This window comes from Plecotus auritus (genome assembly GCF_963455305.1).
Source record: "Plecotus auritus genome assembly, chromosome: 10".
Taxonomy (NCBI): domain Eukaryota; kingdom Metazoa; phylum Chordata; class Mammalia; order Chiroptera; family Vespertilionidae; genus Plecotus; species Plecotus auritus.
In genome coordinates this window covers 6,027,858-6,052,484 of record NC_137785.1, presented here as the reverse complement: position 1 = coordinate 6,052,484, position 24,627 = coordinate 6,027,858, and the positions used below count along the sequence as shown (strand labels likewise).

At 47.1% G+C, this 24,627-nt stretch overlaps 1 protein-coding gene across 14 annotated transcripts in view; it reads right to left on the bottom strand.

Annotated features, from left to right (window-relative positions):
• LOC308235196 (zinc finger protein 525-like) overlaps positions 1–23,674 on the bottom strand; it is a 32,045-nt gene extending 8,371 nt beyond the window's left edge. For 2 of the 14 annotated variants that reach the window (XM_080643961.1, XM_080643968.1), the window contains exons 1-6: positions 23,492–23,669; positions 22,103–22,269; positions 18,054–18,199; positions 12,377–12,528; positions 8,745–8,871; positions 370–443 (exon numbers count right to left, since the gene is read on the bottom strand). In XM_080643961.1, the coding sequence (XP_080500087.1) occupies positions 370–443; positions 8,745–8,871; positions 12,377–12,391 (216 nt within the window). In that variant the 5' untranslated portion in view covers positions 12,392–12,528; positions 18,054–18,199; positions 22,103–22,269; positions 23,492–23,669. Of the gene's footprint in view, positions 1–369; positions 444–8,744; positions 8,872–12,376; positions 12,562–18,053; positions 18,200–19,593; positions 19,668–22,057; positions 22,270–23,491 lie in introns of all 14 variants that reach the window. The other 12 variants (XM_080643960.1, XM_080643964.1, XM_080643962.1 and 9 more) reach the window with 8 other exon arrangements.
• Positions 23,675–24,627: the final 953 nt, after the last annotated feature.

Here is a 24,627-nt window from a genome sequence, read left to right as displayed (position 1 = left end):
TTTTATAGGTTATTATAAATCTTACCTTTTTGAAATGATTGGATGAAAGTATAATCCCACCCTACAGTTTAAACAATTCAAAGGATTATTTACACTACAGACTAATTCCTAGTTTTCCAGATTTCCTTTCCAAGAATGCACAGCAGTAAAATGTTGATTTTGACTGTCATCTGAAGAAACACATTGATCTGCCAATGGAACTGACTTTAACATGGAAGGTTTCCTAAATGCATAATACATGTGACCTGTATAGGTAACAACAATTTTATAACTATTCCAGCTTAGTTCTGTTTATATTAATTCCCTCACTTCTCATCACATTCTTCCTTAAATTACAAGGCTTTTACTAAGTGTACATTTGTATCTTACCAGTATTATTTCAGAGAATAAATCTTTTATTCCGGGCTTTGGAATAAAGGCCTGGTCATCTTCAGATGACATACCTGAAAGACAACAAATTTTCAGTTTTGACAATCAGGTGAGTACACTTTGAAGTTACCACTAACTATAGGCCAAATGACAGTTTTAGGTACTCTAAGACCCAATAAAGGATTCAAGGAAAACTCAAGATAGGTACAATGAGGAAAACTCACATCAAAGAAAGACAAAGAGTTGCTTACATTTGCCAATGAAATCTGCTCAAACACACTAGCACACAATGGCAATATTATCCAACACTCCCACCTCCCAGTTTCTTCAGTGGAGAGAGAGAGAGGGAAGAAGGGAGGGAGGGAGGGAGATAGATGAGGGAAGTGCATGTTCCATGATCTCCCTGTTTTGAAGCATCTTGAACAACAAGTGTCTGTTGTGCATGACACAGAGTGTGAACAGAATGACAGTACACAGTGAGTGCCCAGCAGTGGGTACTACAAATAAGTAATTGTTCGAGCACCACAAATACTACGGTACTGAAGATATACACTGAGTGGCCAGATTATGATCTCTGAAGGCATAATAATCTGGCCACTCAGTGTGTGTGTGTGTGTGTATGTATTAGAGGCCCGGTGCATGAATTTGTGCATGGGTGAGGTCCAGCCAGCGTGGCCAGGGGGAGGAAACATGGGCGGTTGGGCAGCCTGCCTGCTGGTCAAACTCCTGGTCGAGGGGACAATTTGCATATTAGCCTTTAATTATATAATAGTGACCTGGTGTACGAAATTCGTGCACATTGAAAGGGGATTAATTAGAGGAAATAATTTAATATTGTTATTTGCCCTTTCTCTATAATAGAAGTGTCAGAGATGAAAGAAAATTAGTAAAATGTATATGAAAACCTTCCTCCTGTCAGAGTCTTGGGATCACCACGGGACCCAGAGTCAAGTCCCCGCCCACCCACATGCACCTCAAAATCGCATGAGACCCAGACCCGTCCGCCCCCTCTGCCCGCATTGGGCTAAATCTGGACCTGGCCAGTCCCACCCTTGTCAAGCCTTGCTGGGCAGGGGGTGTAGCCTCAGGTCCCCTGGCCTGGCCAGGATGGGGGGCATGGCCTGAGGTCCCCAGCCCAGACTGGGGCGGGGGGTGTGCCTTGAGGTCCTCCGTCAAGCCCCGCCCGCCAGTTGGGGGGACACGGCCTGAGATCCCCTGTCAAGCCCCGCTGGGTGGGGGGCAAGGCCTGAGGTCCCCCATCAAGCCCCGCCAGGTGGGGAGCATGGCCTACGGTCCCCTGGCCTAGCACTGGGGCAGAGGGTGTGGCCTGAGTTCTCCCAGCCTGACTTCAGGGCAGGGGGCGTGGCCTGAGGTGCCCTGTCAAGCCTCACAGGGGTGGGGGAGGGCATAGCCTCAGGTCCCTGATTGCTCATTAAGGCTCCTTAAGGGAACTTGGCCTCAGCTGTGGGTGCATCCATCTTTGTGACAGAGTGATGGCCAATTAGCATATTCCCTCTTTATTAGATAGGAAGATATACACTGAGTGGCCAGGTTATTATGCGTTCAGACATCATAATAAACTGGCCACTCAGTGTACATGAAGCCTGAAAAGATACCATGTGTCTGAGAAGGAAACAGAGAACATTTCCAACAGGGAAATTAAACAGACAACCGAACCAAAAATAGAGATCCTGAAAACAGTGTTGAGCGAAAGTAGAATTTGTTCCACAGATGGTTATTATTTGTTTCTTCCTATAGAAAGCATGTTCAAAAGCATGCTACTTTACAATTCAAGAATCTGAACAAAAAATATCAAGTCTTAAAAAAAAAAAAAAAAAAAAAACAGAAAAAGTGTACCATCAGGAAAACAAAATAAATATGTTCAAACTGGCACTACATTAATGAAAATATATTAATTATCTCAAAAATAATGGAAAATAAATACCTTAATGCTGTAAAGAAGGAAAAAAAGAAAACTACATAATATCACGAAAATATTATATAATCAAAATAAAAATACAATGAGAAAGTATTTTACAAACATCACACCAAAAGGGGGAATTGAAATACATAATACCCAATTTAAAAAATAGAGTGGAATCATGAATGAAAGACATGATCAACTCAAAACATCAAAGAAGTTGCCTGCCAGTGGTGGCTCAGTGGTAGAGCTTCAATCTATGAACTAGGACATCACGGTTTGGTTCCACATAAGAGAACAGGCCTGGGTTGAAGGCTTGATCCCCCAACATACAGGAAGGCAGTCGATCAATAATTCTCTCTCTTCACTGTTGCTGCTATCTCTCTCTCCCTCTCTTTCCTCTCTGAAGTCAATAAAGATACATTTGAAAAAATAGTAATTAGCCCAAACAGCGTGGCTCAGGGGTTGAGCATCGACCTCTGAGCCAGGAGGTCACGGTTCAATTCCCGGGCAGGGCACATACCCGGGTTGCGGGCTCCATTCCCAGCTGGGGGTGTGGAGGCAGCCGATCGGTAATTCTCTCTCATCATTGATGTTTCTTTCTCTCTTTCCCTCTCCCTTCCTCTCTCTATAAAATCAATAAAATATATCTTAAAAAAATAGTAATTAAATAACCAAAGAATTCATATGTAAATCATTAATATTTTAATTTATTAATATTTTGATCCAGAGAACCAAACAAACATGTGAAAATGTGAAGAGAATTTAAGGAACTCCTAAGACAATAACAAATACACCACCAAGATAACCCCATAAAGACAGAATAGTGAAAAGGAGGAGGTAGCTTATATAAAAAATTAATCGTTTAAGATCCTGATAATTGGAGCAAGAGACATACGCATGTAAGCAGCTCATTGAATTCTAAGTAGAATAAATATAAACATGACAACATATAAAAACAATGAAAATATCATGGGTCCTAGAATACTATCTAAAAACATATCCTATGTAATAAAGAGGGAATATGCTAATTGACCCTCAGGCTGTCCCAAAGATGGCAGCACCCACAGCCAATAAGGAGGGAATATGCTAATTGACTGGCCCACCCTCAAAGATAGCAGTGCCCACAGCCAATCAGGAGGGAATATACTAATTGACTGCCCTGCCCTCAAAGATGGCGCCACCCACAGCCAATAAGGAAGGAATATGGTAATTGACTGCCACGCACTCAAATATGGCAGGCAGGCGTGGCTGCTCCACATGCCTGCCTCCAGAGTCCCCCAGTCCACTCAGGCCCCCAGCCGCCCAGGGCCAACTGAGGCTCAGGTAATCCAGGCTAGCTAAGGCTTGTGCTCCCGGTAGTGGCAGCTGTGGGAAACCACCCATTGTCTGGCCTGGAGGTCAATTCCTCCCAGTGATACCAACAACAATTAAGGCTTAACTACAACAAGACTGTGCACACAGCCCACAAAGGGGTGCACCAAGAGTGTCCACCTCAGTAACTGGGGAGGCTGAGCCACTGGGCCCTATAGGACACCTAGCACACAAAGCCACTCTATCAACTTAGGGAAGCAGCCACAATGTGGAGACAAAGAAACAGATCACAAATGAAAGAAATAGAGAAAAGCGAACGACTGGATATAGAGTTCAAAACCACAGTTATAAGGTTTTTCAAGAATTTTCTAGAATAGGCCGATAAATTTAGCGACCCTCGAGGATATGAAAAAGGACCAACTAGAAATTAAACATACACTGACTGAAATAAAAAATAATATACTGAGATCCAACAGCAGACTAGAGGATTGCAAGAATCAAGTCAAAGATTTGAAATACAAAGAAGCAAAAAACATCCAACCGGAAAAGCAAAAAGAAAAAAGAATCCAAAAATATGAAGATAGTGTAAGGAGCCTCTGGGACAACTTAAGCGTACCAACATCCGGATTATGGGGGTGCCAGAAGAAGAGAGAGAGAGCAAGATACTGAAAACCTATTTGAAGAAATAATAACAGAAAACTTCCCCCACCTGGTGAAAGAAATAGACTTACAAGTCCAGGAAGCACACAGAACCCCAAACAAAAGGAATCCAAAGAGGACCACACCAAGACACATCATAATTAAAATGCCAAGAGCAAAAGACAAAGAGAGAATCTTTTTTTTTTAAATATATTTTATTGATTTATTACAGAGAGGAAGGGAGAGGGATAGAGAGTCAAAAACATCGATGAGAGAGAAACATCTATCAGCTGCCTCCTGCACACCTCCTACTGGGGATGTGCCCGAAACCAAGGTACATGCCCTCGACTGGAATCGAACCCGGGACCCTTAAGTCCTCAGGCTGACGCTCTATCCACTGAGCCAAACTGGTCAGGGCCAAAGAGAGAATCTTAAAAGCAGCAAGAGAAAAACAGTTAGTTACCTACAAGGGAGCATCCATACGATTGTCAGCTCATTTCTCAACAGAAACTATGCAGGCCAGACAGGAGTGGCAAGAAATATTCAAAGTGATGAATAGCAAGAACCTACAACCAAGATTACTCTACCCAGCAAAGCTATCATTCAGAATGGAAAGTCAGATAAAGAGCTTCACAGATAAGAAAAAGCTAAAGGAGTTCATTACTGTCAAACCAGTATTATATGAAATGCTGAAAGGTATTCTTTAAGAAGAGGAAGAAGAAGAAAAAGGTAAAGATAAATATTGTGAACAACAAATACATATCTATCAAAAGTGAATCTAAAGATCAAGTGAATAAAAAATCTGATGAACAGAATAAACTGGTGAATATAATAGAATCAGGGGCATAGAAAGGGAGTGGACTGACAATTCTCGGGGGGATAGAGGTGTGGGGAGTGCGGGAAGAGACTGGACAATAATTGTACACCTATGGATAAGGACAGTGGGAGGCGTAGGGCAGAGGGTGGGGTGGGAACTGGGTGGAGGGGAGTTATGGGGGGGGAAAAAGAGGAACAATTGTAATAATCTGAACAATAAAGACTTATTTAAAAAAAAAAAGAAATACACTTCTGGTGGTAATTTAAATATTCTGCAGAACACTAACATATGAACACATAAAGATGTCTTGTATGCGGAAAAATATACAGAAATAAATTCCTGGTGTTCTATTTAAAAAAACCTATCACTTCGATTTCTCCTGTGTAACTGCCTATATAATAAAGAGGAAATATGCAAATTGACCGTCACACCCTCACAAGATGGCTGCCTAAGACCAGGCCAGCAGGGGGGTTAGTGAGGGATGAGCAAACAACTGAACAGCAGGCTGCGTGGGGCGACCAGGCCGGCACGGGGTCCGTGAGGGGCGACCAGGCCAGCAGGTTGGGCCATTTGGGGAAGACCAGGCCAGCGGGGGCGTAGTTAGGGGCGACTAGGTCAGCAGAGGGGGGCAGTTGGAAGTGACCAGGCTGGCAAGGGAGGCAGTAAGAGGCGACCAGGCCAGCGGGGGGGAAGGGCAGTACTTAGGAGTGACCAGGCCAGCAGAGGGGGGCAGTTGGGGGCAAGCAGGCTGGCAGGGGGGGCAGTAAGGCGTGACCAGGCCAGCAGGGGGAGGGAGACAGGCAGGAGCAACCAGGCTGGCAGGGATGGGGCAGTTGGGGGAGACCTGGCTGGCAGCGGGAGGCAGTTAGGGGCAACCAGGCAGGTGAGCGATTAGGAGCCAGCAATCCAGGATTGTGAGAGGGATGTCAAACTGCCAGTTTAGGCCCAATCCAACCGGCAGTCGGACATCCCCAAGGGGTCCTGGATTGGAGAGGGTGCAGACTGGGCTGAGGGACCACCCCTGTTCACGAATTTTATGCACTGGGTTTCTAGAATACAAATATTAAAAAATAATGGATAAAAGATTGAAACACCTATCTATATAAAAGCCTAAGTGACTGGAACGACCAGAATGACCGGTCACTATGGTGTGCACTGACCATCTGGGGGCAGATGCGCAATGCAGGAGCTGCCCCCTGGTTCTGTGCACTTACACAGGGGGAGCGTTGTTCAAGCAGATGCTGGGCTCACAGCTGGCAAGCGCAGCACAGTGGTGGGGGCCTCTCCCGTCTCCGCAGCAACGCTAAAGAGCAGCAAGCCGAGCAGTAAGGAGCAGCAAGCAGGCAGGCGGTAAGGAGCAGCAAGCAGGCAGGCGGTAAGGAGCGAGGGGTCCCATACTGTGAGAGGGCACAGGCCGGGCTAAGGGACCCCACCCCCATGCACGAATTTCATGCATCGGGTCTCTAGTAAAGCTGATAATAACTCAATTGATTAAATGACAAGTTATGGAAAAGTTTTTGTCTTTAAGTACATTTTTATTGCTTTCAGAGAGGAAGGGAGAAGGAGAGATAGAAATATTAAGAGATTTATTGATCAGCTGCCTCCTGAATGGCCCCTACTGGGGATGGAGCCTGCAACCTGCTCATGTGCCCCTCATCAGAATCAAATCCAGGACCCTTCAATACACATGTTTAAACTCTATCCACTGAGGCCATCCGGCCAGGCCATATAGAAAAGTTTTTATGACATTTGATTTTTTTATTCTAGCACTAAGAGTAAAGGTAAACAAAGCGTAATAGTCAAAAGGTATTAAACCTCATATAAAAATAACTTCACATTAAAGCAAATTGTCAGTGCGTTCAAAATACATGAGTAAAATGGGGAAAAACGTCTCCAAAGCATATTATCAGATAAGTAGTTAATAATTACAATATATACACAGCTTTTATAAGTCAATATGAAAAAAGAAGTAACTCAACTTTTAAAATGTCCAAAGCTAAATGGTTAACTAATCTGTAAGATAGAAGGCAAGAGCACACAATAGGTAAAGACAGATTCTTCACCAAGTAGTCCAACAAAAACAAAGCAGATACATGCAAAAATAATGAAACTAGATCACGTTCATAAGCCATGAAGCAAAAGGAACTCAGCATGGATTAACAACTAAAATATAAGACCTGAAGCTATGAAAACATTGGAAGAAAGTACAGTCAATGAACTTGACCATCACTCTGAAAATTACTTGTTTGGATGTATCTTTTCAGGCATAACAAAAAAGCTAAAAAATAAAAAGTGAGACGACAAAAAATAAATTTGCCATACCAAAGAAACAACCGAGTAACAGCGACAACAAAATCCCAGCAATGTTACATCCCCAAAAGCTAAAGATCCAAAATATATAAGGAGCTCACACAACTTAACACCAAAAAGACAATCTGATTGAAAAATGGGCAGAGGACCTGAATAGACATTTCCCAAACAGAACATAAAGATGCCCAATAGACATATTAAATGATGTTCAACCATTCATCATCAAAGAACTGTAAATGGACACCACCATAAAATACCACCAAACACCTAACAGGATGACAATCATCCATAAATCAAAAATGACAAGTATTACCAATGAAGTGGAGAAATAAGAACATTCATGCACTGTCAGCAAGATTATAAACACACTGGTGCAGCCACTAACAAAACACGATGCTTTTCCAATATTTACAAAAGGTACCAGGTAAACCAGTGACTCCATACCTGGCAATTTATAGAGAGAACACATATAGTCAGGGCACATATAAAAAAACTCAGCCCTAACAGGTTTGGCTCAGTGGATAGAGGGTCGGCCTGCAGACTCAAGGGTCCCAGGATCGATCCTCGTCAAGGGCATGTACCGTGGCTGCTGGCACATCCCCAGTAGGAGGTGTGCAGGAGGCAGCTGATGGAAGTTTCTCTCTCATCAATGTTTCTAACTCTCTATCCCTCTCCCTTCCTCTCTGTAAAAAATAAATGAAATATATTTTTTAAAAAGGATCAATTAATGCCCAGCTGAAGTTTCTATCTCTCTCGAACTCTCCCTTCCTCTCTGAATTCAACAAAATCTTAAAAAAGAAAATGGAGAGAGAATTTTGATAGAGGCTTTCCCATTTCCAATCTAGGTTGTCCTCTGGCCAGAAGACATGGTAGAATATTAGAATATTCTAGAAAGTGATTTTCTAAAATATTATTTTATGATAGTAACTTAATAAGTGTAGACAACATGTAATGTGTGCAAACACTGAGTTCTTGATTCACATACATCATAAAGCCTTTCTTTTATATGCCAAGGACCTCCAATTTGTTCCTTTTTAAAAATATATATAAATATTTTTTATTGGTTTCAGAGAGAAAGGGAGAGGGAAAGAAAGAGAAACATCAATGAGAATCATTGACAGGATATCTCCTGCACGCCCCCCACTAGGGAGCATGCCAGCAACCCTGGCATTGGCCTTTGACCAGAATCAAACCCGGGACCTTTCAGTCTGCAGACCAGTGCTCTCTCCACTGAGCCAAACCAGCTAGGGCCCAATCTGTTCCTCGACAACAAGAATCTAACATAGAAAGCAGAAGCCCCTGGAGATGTTAAAATAATAAAGGAAACAAAACCCTGTGGGTGGAGGAGGAACTGGGGAAGGAAGTCATCCTCACCCAGGGAGGCCAGGGTGCTGCAGTTCTCCACCATCACATCCAGGTACAAGTTCCGCTGAGCTGGGTCCAGGCACTCCCACTCCTCCTGAGAGAAATCTACGGCCACATCCCTGAAGGTCAGAGGTCCCTGAAAGAAAAGACACATTTACCAAGAGGTCACCAGAGGAGTTCATAATGTCACCCAACATGAAAACAGTGTTAGGAGAAGAGGTTTGGACCTAGGGGAGTATCCTGAATCACCCAATAAGATTACTTTTCCCCAGTAACTTTCCTTGATGTGATTTCAAACACTGACAAATGAGGATGACATATGTCCACAAATCCAAGGTACAGATTTACCTTTACAGGAAAATAAACTTTAAAATTAAGGCAAAGCCGAAACCGGTTTGGCTCAGCGGATAGAGCGTCGGCCTGCGGACTGAAGGGTCCCGGGTTCGATTCCGGTCAAGGGCATGTACCTTGGTTGCGGGCACATCTCCAGTGGGAGGTGTGCAGGAGGCAGCTGATCGATGTTTCTCTCTCATCGATGTTTCTAACTTTCTATCCCTCTCCCTTCCTCTCTGTAGAAAATCAATAAAATATATTTAAAAAAAAAAAAAATTAAGGCAAAGCCCTAGCTGGTTTGGTTTAGTGGATAGAGTGTCGGACTGTGCACTCAGTCACGGGTTCAATTCCATTCAAGGGCACATGCCTGGGTTATGGGCTGGATCCCCAGTAGGGGGTGTGCAGGAGGCAGCCAAATGATTCTCTCTCATCATTGATCTTTCTCTCTCTCACTTATTCTCTAAAATCAATAAAAATATGCCAAAACCGGTTTGGCTCAGTGGATAGAGCGTCGGCCTGCGGACTGAAGGGTCCCGGGTTCGATTCCGGTCAAGGGCATGTACCTTGGTTGCGGGCACATCCCCAGTGGGAGGTGTGCAGGAGGCAGCTGATCGATGTTTCTCTCTCATCGATGTTTCTAGCTCTCTATCCCTCTCCCTTCCTCTCTGTAAAATATCAATAAAATATATTTAAAAAAAATATATATATATATATATATTTAGCCAAAACCGGTTTGGCTCAGTGGATAGAGCGTCAGCCTGTGGACTGAAAGGTCCCAGGTTCGATTCCGGTAAAGGGCACGTAACTTGGTTGCGGGCACATCCCCAGTAGGGGGTGTGCAAGAGGCAGCTGGTCGATGTTTCTCTCTCATCGATGTTTCTAACTCTCTATCCCTCTTCCTTCCTCTCTGTAAAAAATCAATAAAATATATTTTTAAAAAAAATTAAAAATAAAATAAAGGTATGGACACAGGCATATGGATTTCTGAGTGCTGTGTTTGCATCGTTTAGGGTCAGTGGTGTATTTTCAGCTGGAAATGTTATGCTGGCTTGGAAGTATATGGACTTCTTCCCAAGTGTGAAACAGACCACAACAAAATAAACTTCTGTAAAGACACAGATTCTGATCCAACTTCTCAAATGGGGCCTGTGTTTTCACATGTATCACAAGCTCACTTTTTACCTGTGATGCCAATGTTTCCACATCATGTGTCTACTTCTGAATACACAGAAAAAAATACAAAAACATTTATACAGAACTTTGAACTACAAAGGTTTGTTATTGGAATTCAGTTCTCATGGAATAGGACACATAGGAAGTACAATCCTACTTAGAAATTTACTATGAATAATATTAAAACAAGATTCTTCTGCCTGGTACAGCTGGTGTCACTCAGTGGTTGAGGGCTGACCCATGCACCCAGAAGACACTAGTTCGATTCCCGATCTGGGCACACGACCAGGTTGTGGGCTCAATCCCCAGTGTTACTGAGAAAGAGAGACTATTAACTTTGCAGTTAGGAGAGCATCTCTACCACGGGAATATTAGGTCAACTGAGACAATGGGCGTCAAGTGACTGAGAGACACGGAAGGTCAGGTCACCACTGCTGTCACATTACTGCCCAAAATACCGCAATAAAGAATTATGTAGAAATGATCACAAATAAACATTAATTTTTGCAACTGTCAATCCGCATGTACCACTCATGTTCTGTAAACTAACAGAATATTTACCTAGCAACTCATTCGTACTAATCTAGTGAGCAAGTCTCTTCTGTTTATTATTTTCTCTTCTTTCAGAACTTTCTGAGCCATCCTAAGCTGTAAAATGTGCATTTTCTTACCCCTGATTAAGAGCTTCTGCTGCAGCCACTTGAACCTAAAACCTACATTTCCCTTCTTCAAGACACAAGAGCTTCTGACCCCATCCCAATAGGAATGTTAGACATGGCTGCATTCCCAGGTGGATCTGTCACAAAAGGGATGTTCTGAGTAGTTGCAAGTCATTAATTAAAGGTGGGAATGCTTCCTGACCTTGGGGAGGCTGCATAAAATGAAGGCAGAGAAGGCTCTGGGACAAAGGAGAGAAGTATATTCCGGCCAGAGTGGCTCAGAGGTAGAGCATTGACCTATGAACCAGGAGGGCAGGTTTCCATTCCTGGTCAGGGCACACTCCAGGTTTCAGACTCCATGCCCAGAGGGGGGTGTGCAGGAGGCAGCTGAGCAATAATTCTCTCTGCTCATTGATGTTTCCACATCTCTCTCTCCCTCTCCTTTCCATTCTGAAGTCAATAAGAACATATATTAAAAAACAGAGAGTGATGGCCCTAGCCGGCTTGGCTCAGTGGATAGAGCGTCAGCCTGCGGACTGAAGGGTCCCAGGTTCGATTCCGGCCAAGGGCACATGCCTGGGTTGCGGGCTCAATCTCCAGAAGGGGATGTGCAGGAGGCAGCTGATCAATGATTCTCTCTCATCATTGATATTTCTATCTCTCTCTCCTTCTCCCTTCCTCTCTGAAGTCAATAAAGAAATATAATTAAAAACAAAACAAACCCTGACCGGTTTGGCTCAGTGGATAGAGCGTCAGCCTTTGGACTGAAATGTCCCAGGTTCGATTCCGGTCAAGGGCATGTACCTTGGTTGCAGGCACATCTCCAGTGGGAGGTGTGCAGGAGGCAGCTGATGGATGTTTCTCTCTCATCGACGTTTCTAACTCTCTATCCCTCTCCCTTCCTCTCTCTGTAAAAAAATCAATAAAATATATTTTAAAAAATTAATAAAAAATAAAAATAAAAAAACACACAAAAAAACCAGAGTGAAATATAGAAACTGCTGATGTTGATAATCATAAGAAAAAAGGAAACGAAAAAACCTGGAAAGGCAAGAACAACAGAAGTAGAGAAATATGGAGGAGAGGAAGGAGCCCCCGAGAGATGAAGGGGAGCTGAGAGGAAGGGAGGAAGAGGTGAACCCAAGAGGGACAACGAAGGGGGAGGCACTTAAAACAGATTGGTTTAGAGCAGTGGTCGGCAAACTGATTAGTCAACAGAGCGGCAAACTGCAGCTCGCGAGCCAGTTTGCCCACCACTGGTTTAGAGAACTGAGGGAGCGAGCACAGGGACAGGAAGGGGCTTAGGGATGACGGAGCAGAGGGAGAAGCAGCACTGAGTCAGCCAGCTGTGGGGAACAGGACATTCTGTAACCGGGACAGCAGAGGGGACACGGGCGTGGGAAGGGAAAGAGAAATATATCAACAGATGTTCAAGGAAAAGCATATATAGCCTATTAGACAGGACACATCTTTTACCTGAGAAGCAGCCATTTGTTCCTGGTCCTGGTCCTGATGGGGTCTGGGTTCTTTTCTCAGGTGACAATATGTTGAGGAGTCACAGAATGTGCCTTCAAAGGTGTCAGCACAGCCTGTTAATCAGCTCATCGCACACTCACAGTCAGAAGGACCTGGAAATGAGGAAAAGAAAACCCCCTCTTGTCCTTTGTCACAGGAGAGAGTCAGGAACAATGAGCTCCTACATGGAGACCACACTGGGAGGGGTTTTATTCTGTCTTCAGGTGTCTGTCCTTCCAAAGACTTCCACAAACTCCTACAGCATTGAGAACATGGGCTGCTTGACTGAACCCCCAAATCCAACATAACACCATTACCTCCCCTGAAAAAAGCCTGCCCTGGGGCCCATGACAGGGCATCTTTAACTAGTTCCCTCCTGGGGCCTGCGAGGCTCCCCCAGAGCTGTTTTCAGTAGCGCTGGGCACAGACAGCAGACCCAGCACACCTGAGACCTGTGGGTAGTGGGAGGGGTTGAATCAGGAACTTGTGCACCTGCCAGTTTGCTAGGCAGATTTCCTTCCTCTTGTTCCAGGGAATTACAGAGAATAGACCTTCATGCTACAGCCGTTGGGGAAAGTTAGCTACTGAAATATGCTCATCAAATGACTTCTCCATGAATAGATGGTGAAGTGGGAACCAATTTCCAGTTCAATCCAGTCCATCCTTCAATAGTGTCAGAGAATGGACAAGAGGGACTTAGGGTAACGACTCCTTTGTGGCTCAAAGACACTAAATCAACAAATCACATAAAGGGAAGGAAAGACATGCTGAACATTAGACCAACTCACAGAACTAGCTTTCGACTGTTGAGATCACTGACATCCTTACCAAGTGCACGCTGAGATCACCTCGTATTACTAAGTGCCAATGGAAGTTTCCACATATGATAAACAGTAGAAAGGATGCAGGGCTCAGAATCTGAACTACACACAATATATTTAAAACCAAAAACAAGCCCTAGCCGGTTCGGCTCAGTGGATAGAGCATCGGCCTGCGGACTGAAAGGTCCCAGGTTCGATTCCGGTTAAGGTCACATGCCTGGGTTGTCGGCTCGATCCCCAGTGGGGGACTTGTAGAAGGCAGCTGATCCATGATCCTCTCTCATCATGGATGTTTCTATCTCTCTCTCCCTCTTCCTTCCTCTCTGAAGTCAATAAAAAAATAAAATAAAATAAAATAAACAACTAGGTTGTTTCTTTTAATGTAATGATTTCTAGGTTTAAAGCTTTAAAAAGGGAGAGACTAGCCGAAACCGGTTTGGCTCAGTGGATAGAGCGTCAGCCTGCGGACTGAAGGGTCCCGGGTTCGATTCCGGTCAAGGGCATGTACCTTGGTTGCGGGCACATCCCCAGTGGGAGGTGTGCAGGAGGCAGCTGATCGATGTTTCTCTCTCATCAATGTTTCTAGCTCTCTATCTCTCTCCCTTCCTCTCTGTAAAAATATCAATAAAATATATTAAAAAAAATAAAAAATAAAAAAAAATAAAAAGGGAGAGACTGCCTTATATTAACAAAAGAATGGTAAGAAGTGCTTGTAAGATGTCACCAATGCTAATTTCAGAAGTTAAGGACTATTTACATGAATTAAATATCAGAGGTAGAAAATGCAAATCCATGGGAGAGAAAAAAAGATCCAGTGCTTCTAATATTGCTTCATAAACATCAGACTCAGTCATCTCTTGTCCCAGGTCACCTCCTTCTTGCATTCCCAGGAAATCACAAGGGGCCCATTAGGACATACCAGTCTCTCCCTCTGTGTGATTAAGGTTGCAAATGGATCAAGTAATTATAAAATATTCATCAGCTTTATAAATTGGAGATCTGTAATTCTTATTCAAATCTGTTTAAACAAGTCACTTGTTAAATTCAACATATAAAGCCACAAGCTGATATATCACAACTTAACCATCCACACCCCATCAGCTCACCTCTCACCCAGATCAGGGTTCCCCTCCTCCCACTGCTGTGTATTTCTGTCTATGGATCTGTTTTTGTTTCCTGTTCCTTTTCTCTCCAATGTTGTCTTTTCCTGTATTTTTTGTTTTTGTTTTAATATATATTTTATTGATTTCAGAGAGGAAGGGAGAGGGAGAGATAGAGACGTCAATGATGCGAGAGACTGCCTCCTGCAAGTCCCCCAGTGGGGACTAAGCAAAAAACCAGACCAGGAATCGAACTGTTACCTCCTGGTTCATAGGTCCACCTTCAACCACTGAACCAGCGGTTCTCAACCTGTGGGTCGCGACCCCTTTGGGGGTTGAACGACCCTTTCACAGGGGTCGCCTAAGACCATCGGAAAACACAGATATTTACATTACGATTCATAACAGCAAAATTACAGTTATGAAGTAGCAACGAAAATAATTTTATGGTTGGGGGTCACCACATGAGGAACTGTATTAAAGGGAAACGGCATTAGGAAGGTACAGAACCACTGCCCTAAACCACGCTGGCAGGACTTTTCCTATGTTCTGCCTCCCTCTCCCCTGCTCTTTTTCCCTTTTCTCTATTTCTGTTCCTACACCTGCACCATGAAATTCCTGAAACCTATTTCACCTTCAGTTGTTCTTTCTCCCTGGTCTTTCTGTTTGCTCCCCTCTAAACACCTGGGTCTTTCTCTTCCCACTTCTGTGTCCCCTCTGCTGTCCCTGTTACAGTCTGTCCTGTTACCCACAGCTGGCTGACTCAGTGCTGCTTCTTCCTCTCCTCTGTCATCTCTACAATTAAAAAATAAAGAAACCTCATGAATATTCACAGCAGATTCTATAACTGAGAAAAAGAATAAAGACAGGTTAAGCAAGTAAGAAAAAATGCCTCAAATAATGTTAATATTGTATGTAGAGACAGACACACCTATGAGATCTACAATAATAAAAGTGGCCGAAACCGGTTTGGCTCAGTGGATAGAGCGTCGGCCTGCGGACTGAAGGGTCCCGGGTTCGATTCCGGTCAAGGGCATGTACCTTGGTTGCGGGCACATCCCCAGTGGGAGGTGTGCAGGAGGCAGCTGATCGATGTCTCTCTCTCATCGATGTTTCTGACTCTCTATCCCTCTCCCTTCCTCTCTGTAAAAAATCAATAAAAAAAAAAAAAAAAAGGTGATGGTGATGCCAGCCTGTCCACACCCTTTAAAAAAAAAAATAATAAATAATAATAATAATAATAATAAAAGCGTAATATGCAAATCGACCGAAAGAACAAGAGCAGAACGAACATCTGGACTCCAGACAACCACACTCTGACACACACTGGTGCCAGGTGAGCGGCTACCGCCCCATGATCGCCCTACTGCAGGAGGCCCAGGCCACTGGCCATCGATCAACTGGGGGGTACCAAGATCCCCCGAAAGCGGAAGCGCAAGGCCCAGGCCACCGACCAGCTGGCTATGGCAGGTGGGCGGGGCTTCTCTCTGTGGGGAGGGAGAGCTATCGTGGAGCCCTGGCTGGGTGGGCAGGGCCTACCTCTTTGAGGCGATTTGATCCTGGGGCTCCCGGACTGTGAGAGGGCGCAGGCCAGGCTGAGAAACAACCCGCGCCCCCCACCCCATCACCCCCGGTGCAAGAATTTTGTGCATCGGGCCTCTAGTGTACAATATAGGAGAGATAGAAAACAGAATTGTCATGTCAATGAAATCAAGATTATTTTGTGATTCCATAAATTTCATGAATTTATTTGTGAACGACTGAGTATTACAAACACAATAAGGAGAGGAATACATATAATGATAGAAAACAAATTAGACCTACTGTTTCTTAGGCACTCATTTATTGGAAAATTTCTGTATATTAGTGGAGAGCTTCAATCATAGAAATTTAACTGAATTGAAGATATATTCATATGATTCTTGTAAACATTCCAGAATATTCAAAAAGTGATCATGTACAGTATGTCCGTGACATGAGTATAGAATATAATGAATATTTACAGGAACACCGCCTGATTGGTTAAAGGCCTATGTCCAAAGCCAATGATCTGTAGGAAAGAAAAGTAGGGCGTCTATTTTCCAAAGCAAATAGACACTAAGAAGCAGGGTGTTTCCAGGTGCCATGTGACGGCCTTTGCACATCTCTCAACAACGCCCTCCTAAACCGCTCGTACTGAGAAAGGGAGACGATGAACGCCACAGGGAGGGGAGCACCTCTGCCACATGAACACCACGTGGCCTGAACAATGGGCCTCAGGTGACGGAGGCACAGGAAAGGACATGTCACCACTGCTGACGTTCCTGGCAAAAATACATCAATAAAGAAATAATTATGTGAAAATGATCACAAATAAACATTAATTTGTGCAACCATCAATCCACGTGTACCTCTCATGTTCCATAAGCTACTGGTACATTTCAAAACCAAGTTTTTTGTACTAATCAAGTGAGCAAGTTTCTTCTATTCACCCTTCTTTTCAGAACTTTCTGAGCTATTCTGAGCAGTAAGGTGTGCATCATATCTTTATATATATATGTATTTTTTATCGGTTTCAAAGAGGAAGGAAGAGGGACAGATAGAAACATCAATGATGAGAGGATCATTGATTGGCTGCCTCCTGCACGCCCCCTACTGGGGATCGAGTCTGCAACCCTATCATGTGCCCTTGACCACAATGGAAGAAGGGACCTTCCAGGCCGCAGTACAACGCTCTATTCATTGAGCCAAACCAGCTGGGGCACATGTATCTTTTTACCCGTGACCTAGAGCTGATGCTGCACCTACTTGAACCTAACACCTACACTTGTGTTCTTCACTGATACCTGAGCCTCTGACCCACCCCAGTAGGGATGTTAGAAATGGCTGCCCTACAAGTTTGATCTCTCGCAAAAGGGATGTTTTCTTTTTGTTTTTTTTTAAATATATATATATATATATATATATATATATATATATATATTTCTTTTTAATATATTTTATTGATATTTTACAGAGAGGAAGGGAGAGGGATAGAGAGTTCGAAACATCGATGAGAAAGAAACATCGATCAGCTGCCTCCTGCACACTCGCTACTGGGTATGTGCCCGCAACTAAGGTACATGCCCTTGACTGGAATCGAACCTGGGACCCTTCAGTCCACAGTCCGACACTCTATCCACTGAGCCAAACCGGTCAGGGCAACAAAAGGGATGTTTTGTGTAGTTGAAAGTCACTAATTAAAGGTGGGAAAGCTTCCTGACCTGGGGAGTCTGCATGAAATTAATGCAGAGAATGCTCTGGGACAAAGGAGAGAATTATACCCCGGCCACTGTGGCTGAGAGGTAGAGGGCTGACCTATGAACCAGGAGGGCAGGGTTGGATTCCTGGTCAGGGCACAGTGCAGGTTTCAGACTGGATCCCCAGTGTGGGGCGTGCAGAAAGCAGCTGATCAATGATTCTCTTTCCTGATTGATGTTTCTGTCTCTGTCTCCCTCTCCTTTCCATTGTGAAATCAATAAAAAAATATTTTTAAAAAGAGGGAGAAAAAAAGGGGAAAAAATTATGAAAAACAATAGAGAAATATAGAACATGTTGACAATGAATATGATGAAAAAAAGTAATGAAAAAAGGAAAGAAAAACAACCTCAAAGGCATGAACATCAGAAGTAAAGGAATAAATCACCAGATGTTAGAGGAAAAGCAAACACAGCCTGTGACCCAGGACACATCTTTTACCTGAGAAGCAGCCATGTGGTCCTGGTCCTGATGGGGTCTGGGTTGTCTTCTCAGGTGACAGTATGTTGAGGAGTCACAGAATGTGCCTTCAAAGACGTCAGCACAGCGTCTCAATCAGCTCCCCTCACACTCACAGTCAGAAGGACCTGGAAATGGGGAAAAGGCCATCCCTCTTATCCTTGGTCACAGCAGAGAGCCAGCAACAATGAGCTCCTACATGGAAACCACACTGTGAGTTTTTGAGTGTGTGTCTTCATGTGTCTCTCCTCCCAAAAACTTTCAGAAACTCCTACAGAAATGAGAACATGAGCTGCTGTCCTGACCCCCCAAACCAAACAGAGCCCCCCTGACCTCTGCTGAACAAACCCTGCTCCCACTCTCACAAAGGCATCAGGCAACCCTCCTGCTAATCCCTGTCCTCACCTTCCCATCACCCGGAGCCCCTCAGTAACCAATGATGGCCCACCCAGAGCAGCTGTCCACCTCCATGGGGGAAAGTGCCCCTCAGGGCATTGCTTAAAGCTCCTCAGGGGATCTGAGAAGACCCAGAGGATTTATCTCAGGATGTTTTTAAATAATAAATTACCTGTCAGACATAGAAAAAGTAAATCCATGGAAGCACACACACACACACACACAGACACACACACACACACCCCACAAAACACAGCAACAAAGGTAAGGCGTCTAATATTCCTTGAAAAGGCATCAGGTGATGACAGATACAGGTCACCTCATTGTTGCCATCCCAGGAAATGATAAGGGACGCATAAACAACAGACAAGTCTCTCCCCTCTGAGTGAATAAGGTTTGCAATTGGAAGCAAAACATTATAAAACTAGAGGCCCGGTGCATAAAATTTGTGCAGGGGCGGGGGTGGGTTTAAGCCCAAGCTGTACCCTCTCCAATCCGGGACCCCACAGGGAATATCCCACAAGGATCGAGCCTAAACAGGCAGTCATCCCTCTCGCATTCCGAGACCTCCGGCTACTAACAGCACACCTGCCTGCCTTCCCTAACCACTTTGCCTACCTGCCTGATCCCACTAACTGCCCACCCCTCCTGGCCTGATCCCCCCCCTCCTAACTGCACTCCCCTGCTGGCCTGATCCCCCTAACTGCCCTCCCCTGCTGGCCTGATCCCCCTAACTGCCCTCCCCTGCCAGCCTGATCCCCCTAACTGCCCTCCCCTGCTGGCCTGATCCCCCTAACTGTCCTCCCCTGCTGGCCTGATCCCCCTAACTGCCCTCCCCTGCTGGCTTGATCCCCCTAACTGCCCTCCCCTGCTGGCCTGATCCCCCTAACTGCCCTCCCCTGCTGGCCTGATTCCCCTAACTGCCCTTCCCTGCTGGCCTGATCCCCCTAACTGCCCTTCCCTGCTGGCTTGATCCCCCTAACTGCCCTTCCCTGCTGGCCTGGTAGCCCCTTACTGCCCTCCCCTGCTGGCCTGATCCCACTAACTGCCCTCCCCTGCTGGCTTGATCCCCCTAACTGCCCTTCCCTGCTGGCCTGGTAGCCCCTTACTGCCCTCCACTGCTCGCCTGGTCGCCTCTAACCACCTCCGCTTCGGCCCCCACCACCATGGCTTTGTCTGGAAGGATGTCCGTATGGTTGTCTGGAAGACATCTGGTCTAGTTAGCATATTACCCTTTTATTAGTATAGATTAAAAGTATAGATAAACCAGCAATGGGACATCCCTCTTGCAATCCAAGACCTCTGGCTCCTAACCACTCACCAGCCTGCCTGCTCTAACCACTCTACCTGCCTGCTGATCCCTCTAACTACCCTCCTCTGCTGGCCTGGTCACCCATAACTGCTCTCCACTACTGACCTGATCCTACTAACTGCCCTACCCTGATGGACTGGTCGCCCCTAATCGCCTCTGCCTTGGCCCCCACCACCATAGCTTTGTCCGGAAGGACGTCCGGATGGTTGTCCGGAGGATGTCCAGCTAATTAGCATATTACCCTTTTATTAGTATAGATAAACCGGCAGTCAGACATCCCTCTCACAATCCAAGACCTCTGGCTCCTAACTGCTCACCAGCCTGCCTGCCCTAACCCTCTACCTGCCTGACTGATCATCCTCACTATGCTCCCCTGCTGGCCTGATCCCCCTAACTGTCCTCCCCTGCTGGCCTGATCCCCCTAACTGTCCTCCCCTGCTGGCCTGATCCCCCTAACTGTCCTCCCCTGCTGGCCTGATCCCCCTAACTGTCCTCCCCTGCTGGCCTGATCCCCCTAACTGTCCTCCCCTGCTATCCTGATCCCCCTAACTGCCCTCCCTTGCTGGCCTAATCCCCATAAATGCCCTCCCCTGCCAGCCTGTTCCCCCTAACTGACCTCCCCTTCCAGCCTGATCCCCCTAACTGCCCCCCCTGCCGGCCTTGTCCCCTATAACTGCCCTCCCCTGCCCACCTGGTCACCCCTAAAGGCCCTCCTCTGCTGGTCTGGTCAGCCCTAACTGCCCTCCCCTGCCAAGATGGTCACCCCTAACTGCCCTCCCCTGACGGCTTGGTCGCCCCTAACTGCCCTCTCCTGTCTGTCTGGTCACTCCTAACTGCCCTCCCCTGCCAAGATGGTCACCCCTAACTGCCCTCCCCTGACGGCTTGGTCGCCCCTAACTGCCCTCTCCTGTCTGTCTGGTCACTCCTAACTGCCCTCCCCTGATGGCCTGATTGCCCCTAACTGCCCTCCCCAGATGGCCTGGTCGCCCCTAACTGCCCTACCCTGCCAACCTGATCCCACTAACTGCCCTCCCCTGATGGCCTGGTCGCCCCTAACTGCCCTCCCCAGACGGCCTGGTCGCCCCTAACTGCCCTACCCTGCCAACCTGATCCCACTAACTGCCCTCCCCTGATGGACTGATCGCCCCTAACCGCCTCTGCCTCAGCCCCTGCCACCGCGACTTTGTCCGGAAGGACGTCCGGATGGTTGTCCAGAAGATGTCCAGTCTAATTAGCATATTACCCTTTTACTAGTATAAATAAACTGGCAGTCGGACATCCCTCTCACAATCCGGAACCACTGGCTCCTAAGTGCTCACCTGCCTGCTTACCCTAACCATTCTTCCTACCTGCCTGATCCCCCTAACTGCCCTTCTTGGCCAGCCTGATGCCCCTAACTGCCCTCCGCTGATGGCCTGGTCGTCTCTAAACACCTCTGCTTCGGCCCCCACCACTGTGGCTTTTTCCGGAAGGACGTCCGGATGGTTGTCCGGAAGATGTCCAGTCTAATTAGCATATTACACTTTTATTAGTATAAACTGGCAATCGGACACCCCGTTTGCAATCCTGGACCTCTGGCTCCTAACTGCTCACCTGCCCGTCAGCCCTAACCACTCTGCCTACCTGCCTGATCCCCCTAACTGCCCTCCCCTGCCAGCCTGTTCGCCCCAAAGCACCTCTACCTCGGCCCCTGCCACCATGGCTTTGTCCGGAAGGACATCGGGATGGTTATCCGGAAGATGTCCAGTCTAATTAGCGTATTTCCCTTTTCTTAATATAGATAAACAAGCAATCAGACATCCGTCTTGCAATCCGGGACCCTTGGCTCCTAAATGCTCACCTGCCTGCGTACCCTAACAATTCTGCCTGCCTGCGTGATCCCCCTAACTGCCCTCCCCTGCCAGCCTGGTCACCCCTAACTGCCTTCCCATGTCCGCCTGATCGCCCCAACTGCCCTTCTCGGCCGCCTGATCCCTCTAATTCCCCTCCCCTTCCAGCCTTGTCCACCCATAACTGCCCTCCCCTACTGGCCTGGTCACCCCTAAGTGCCAGCCTGATCCCCCTAACTGCCCTCCCCTGCAAGCCTGGTTGCGCCTAACCGCCTCTGCCTCAGCCCTTGCCACAGTGGTTTTATCCGGAATGACGTCCGCATGGTCTTCTGGAAGATGTCCGTTCTAATTAGCATATTACCCTTTTATTAGTACAGATTCCAAAGTCTTATATACTAGAGATTTATAAGTGTGATTCAATCTGTATAACAAAAAAAAAAAAAATTCACCTGTTAAATTAAATATATAAAGTCATGCTTAGGGGGTATGCTCACTGGTTGCCATTGGACTTATGAACCAGGATGTTTTGGTTACATTCCTAGACAGGGCATATGGTCAGGTTACAAGTTTGATCTCCAGTGAGGAGCCTGCAGGAAGCAGCTGATCAATGACTGTCTCTCGTCATTGATGTTTCTATTTCTCTCTTCCTCACCCTGTGAATCTGAAATCAATAAAAACATACTTTAAAATTTATATCTACATATATTTATTTGTGTGTGACACAAACTGATATATCACAAATTAATCACAAACACCCCATCAGCTCACCTCTCACCCAGATCAGGGTTCCCCTCCTCCCACTGCTATGTATTTCTGTCTGTGGATCTGTCTCTGTCTCCCTGTTCCCTTTCTCTCCACTGCGGTCCTTTCCTGTGTCCCCCTCTCCCCTCCCTGCTCTTTCCCCCCTTTTCTCTCGGTCTGTCCCTACACCTGGACCATGAACCTCCTGAAACCATTTCCCTTCAGGTGCTCTTTCTCCTGGTCTCTCTGATTGCTCCCATCTCCACACACGTCTGCGTCTTTCCCTCCCCACGCCCGCGGCCCCTCTGCTGCCTGTTACAGTCTGTCCTGCTCCCCACAGCTGGCTGACTCCGTGCTGCTTCCCCCTCTGCCCCCTCATCCCTGAGCCCCCCTTTCTGTCCCTGCACTCGCTCCCCCAACTCTTCTCCTCTGAACCAGTGTCTCTGTCTGACCTGCCTCCTCCTGTGTGGCCCCCACTTCTGCTCACCAGGACCCTCTCCCTCTCAGCTCCCCCTCCTCTCTCTGGGCTCCCCATCCTCCCTATTTCCCCACTTACTTCCTCCTCAGGCTCCTTTCCCGAGTTACCCCCCTCACTCCTACCGTCACCGTCCAGTCCCTCCCACACCCCCTATGGGCCCCTCTCTGTGGACCCCTCACTGCCCTTTCTCCCTCCCACGTGTCTGTCTCTCTCACTCCCTCTCCTGACCCCCCAGCCCGGTTCCCCGCCCCCCGCAGTCACCGCTCCCACAAAGCCCCTCCCTGCGGGCAGGTCACCTCTTCTGGGGACACCGCGTTCTTCCCCCTGAGCCCCACCCCATGGGAACTGTGCTCCCCTGGCATTCAGACCCCTTATTAATGGGGTGGGCCTAGGAAGGCGGGGAGCAGACCCCCAGGCCGGGAGCCATCCGGGATCTTTGGGTGGAAAGCGCCGGGCGGGGGGAGGAAAAAAGGCGGAACCCACTGACCCAGACTCTCAGTCCCGCGGGGAGGACCGGCGGCCCCGGGAACGGTTTTCAGCAGGAAAACCGCGCGGCAGGCGGTGGCCCACAGCCAAAGGCGGACAGACCGCGGGCCGGGGCCTCAGTTTCCTCCCAAAGGAACGCGGCGCCTCCACTGCGCAGCCTCCCGGGACGCGGACTCACCGCTGTGAGGGGCTCCGGGGCGGGGACCTCAACAAGGACTTCAGCGCCTGCAGCGCCCCTCAGCCTTCCCTGCTGGGAGGAGGACGGAGAGCAGCTGCTTTAAAGCACTGACAGCCTCCTCAGAAAAAACGGCCATCTTCCTCTCCCGGACCGCTTCCGTCTGCAAAAAACTGCGCATGCTCCTCCCTGCGGGATGGGCGGGGCCAGAGCCTGAGCTGAGTGATTCCGCGATGGGGGCGGGGCCGAGCTGCAGGGACAGAGGGAGGGAGGGCGGGAGGGGCAGGAGCAAGGGGGCAGCCCTGGTTCCCTCACCTCCTCCCACAGGGACAGCCCTTCCTGGTGGAGTTTCCACGTCATTGTTGGGGGTTTGGCTGGTGACGCGGCTGTGAAAGGATTCACAAGGGAGAGAAGAGACAGGAGCTGAGAGAGGGCGTTTATTTTACTTCTTTAAAGGGAGGGAAGGGCCAGGTGCCCTTTGATGGCACAAGGCTCCCCAGGTAGAGGGGCTGTTCTTTTATTAGGGTGCTAGCGAGTAAATGGCAGCTGTGGCAAAGCATAAAGAGGGGAGGAGGAATCTGGAATTCACACAGAAGTTTCCAGATCCCAGAGGCTGTGCTTAGAGCTACTGGCTGGCCTGCCCTTCGGCTGCAGATGTCCCAGGAGGTGTCTTTCCCAGGATCTTCACAGGCCGGCAACACATTCTCACAGTGAAGTGACAGAGAATTCAAAAGGCGGGAATATTGGGTTTGAAACCAGAAACTTTCTGCCTCCGATTTGCCTGGATCCTTAAACCCTCAGTGAGGAGGGGGGAGGGGAAGGGCAGCCTGCTCTCTCAGCCCCTCCCTGTCCCCCCATCTGAATAGACAGGCAGCTTGAGTTAGGGAAGCAGATGGATGGGGGTTAGGCACCTGATGAGATAAGGTCCCATCCATCACAGTGAGAAACAGATTTTTCAAGGGATAAAAGTTTTCTAACCCTAACCGGTTTGGCTCAGTGGATAGAGCGTCGGCCTGCGGATTGAAAGGTCCCAGGTTCAATTCCATTCAAGGGCATGTACCTTGGTTGCAGGCACATCCCCAGTAGCGGGTGTGCAGGAGGCAGCTGACCGATGTTTCTCTCTCTTTGATGTTTCTAAC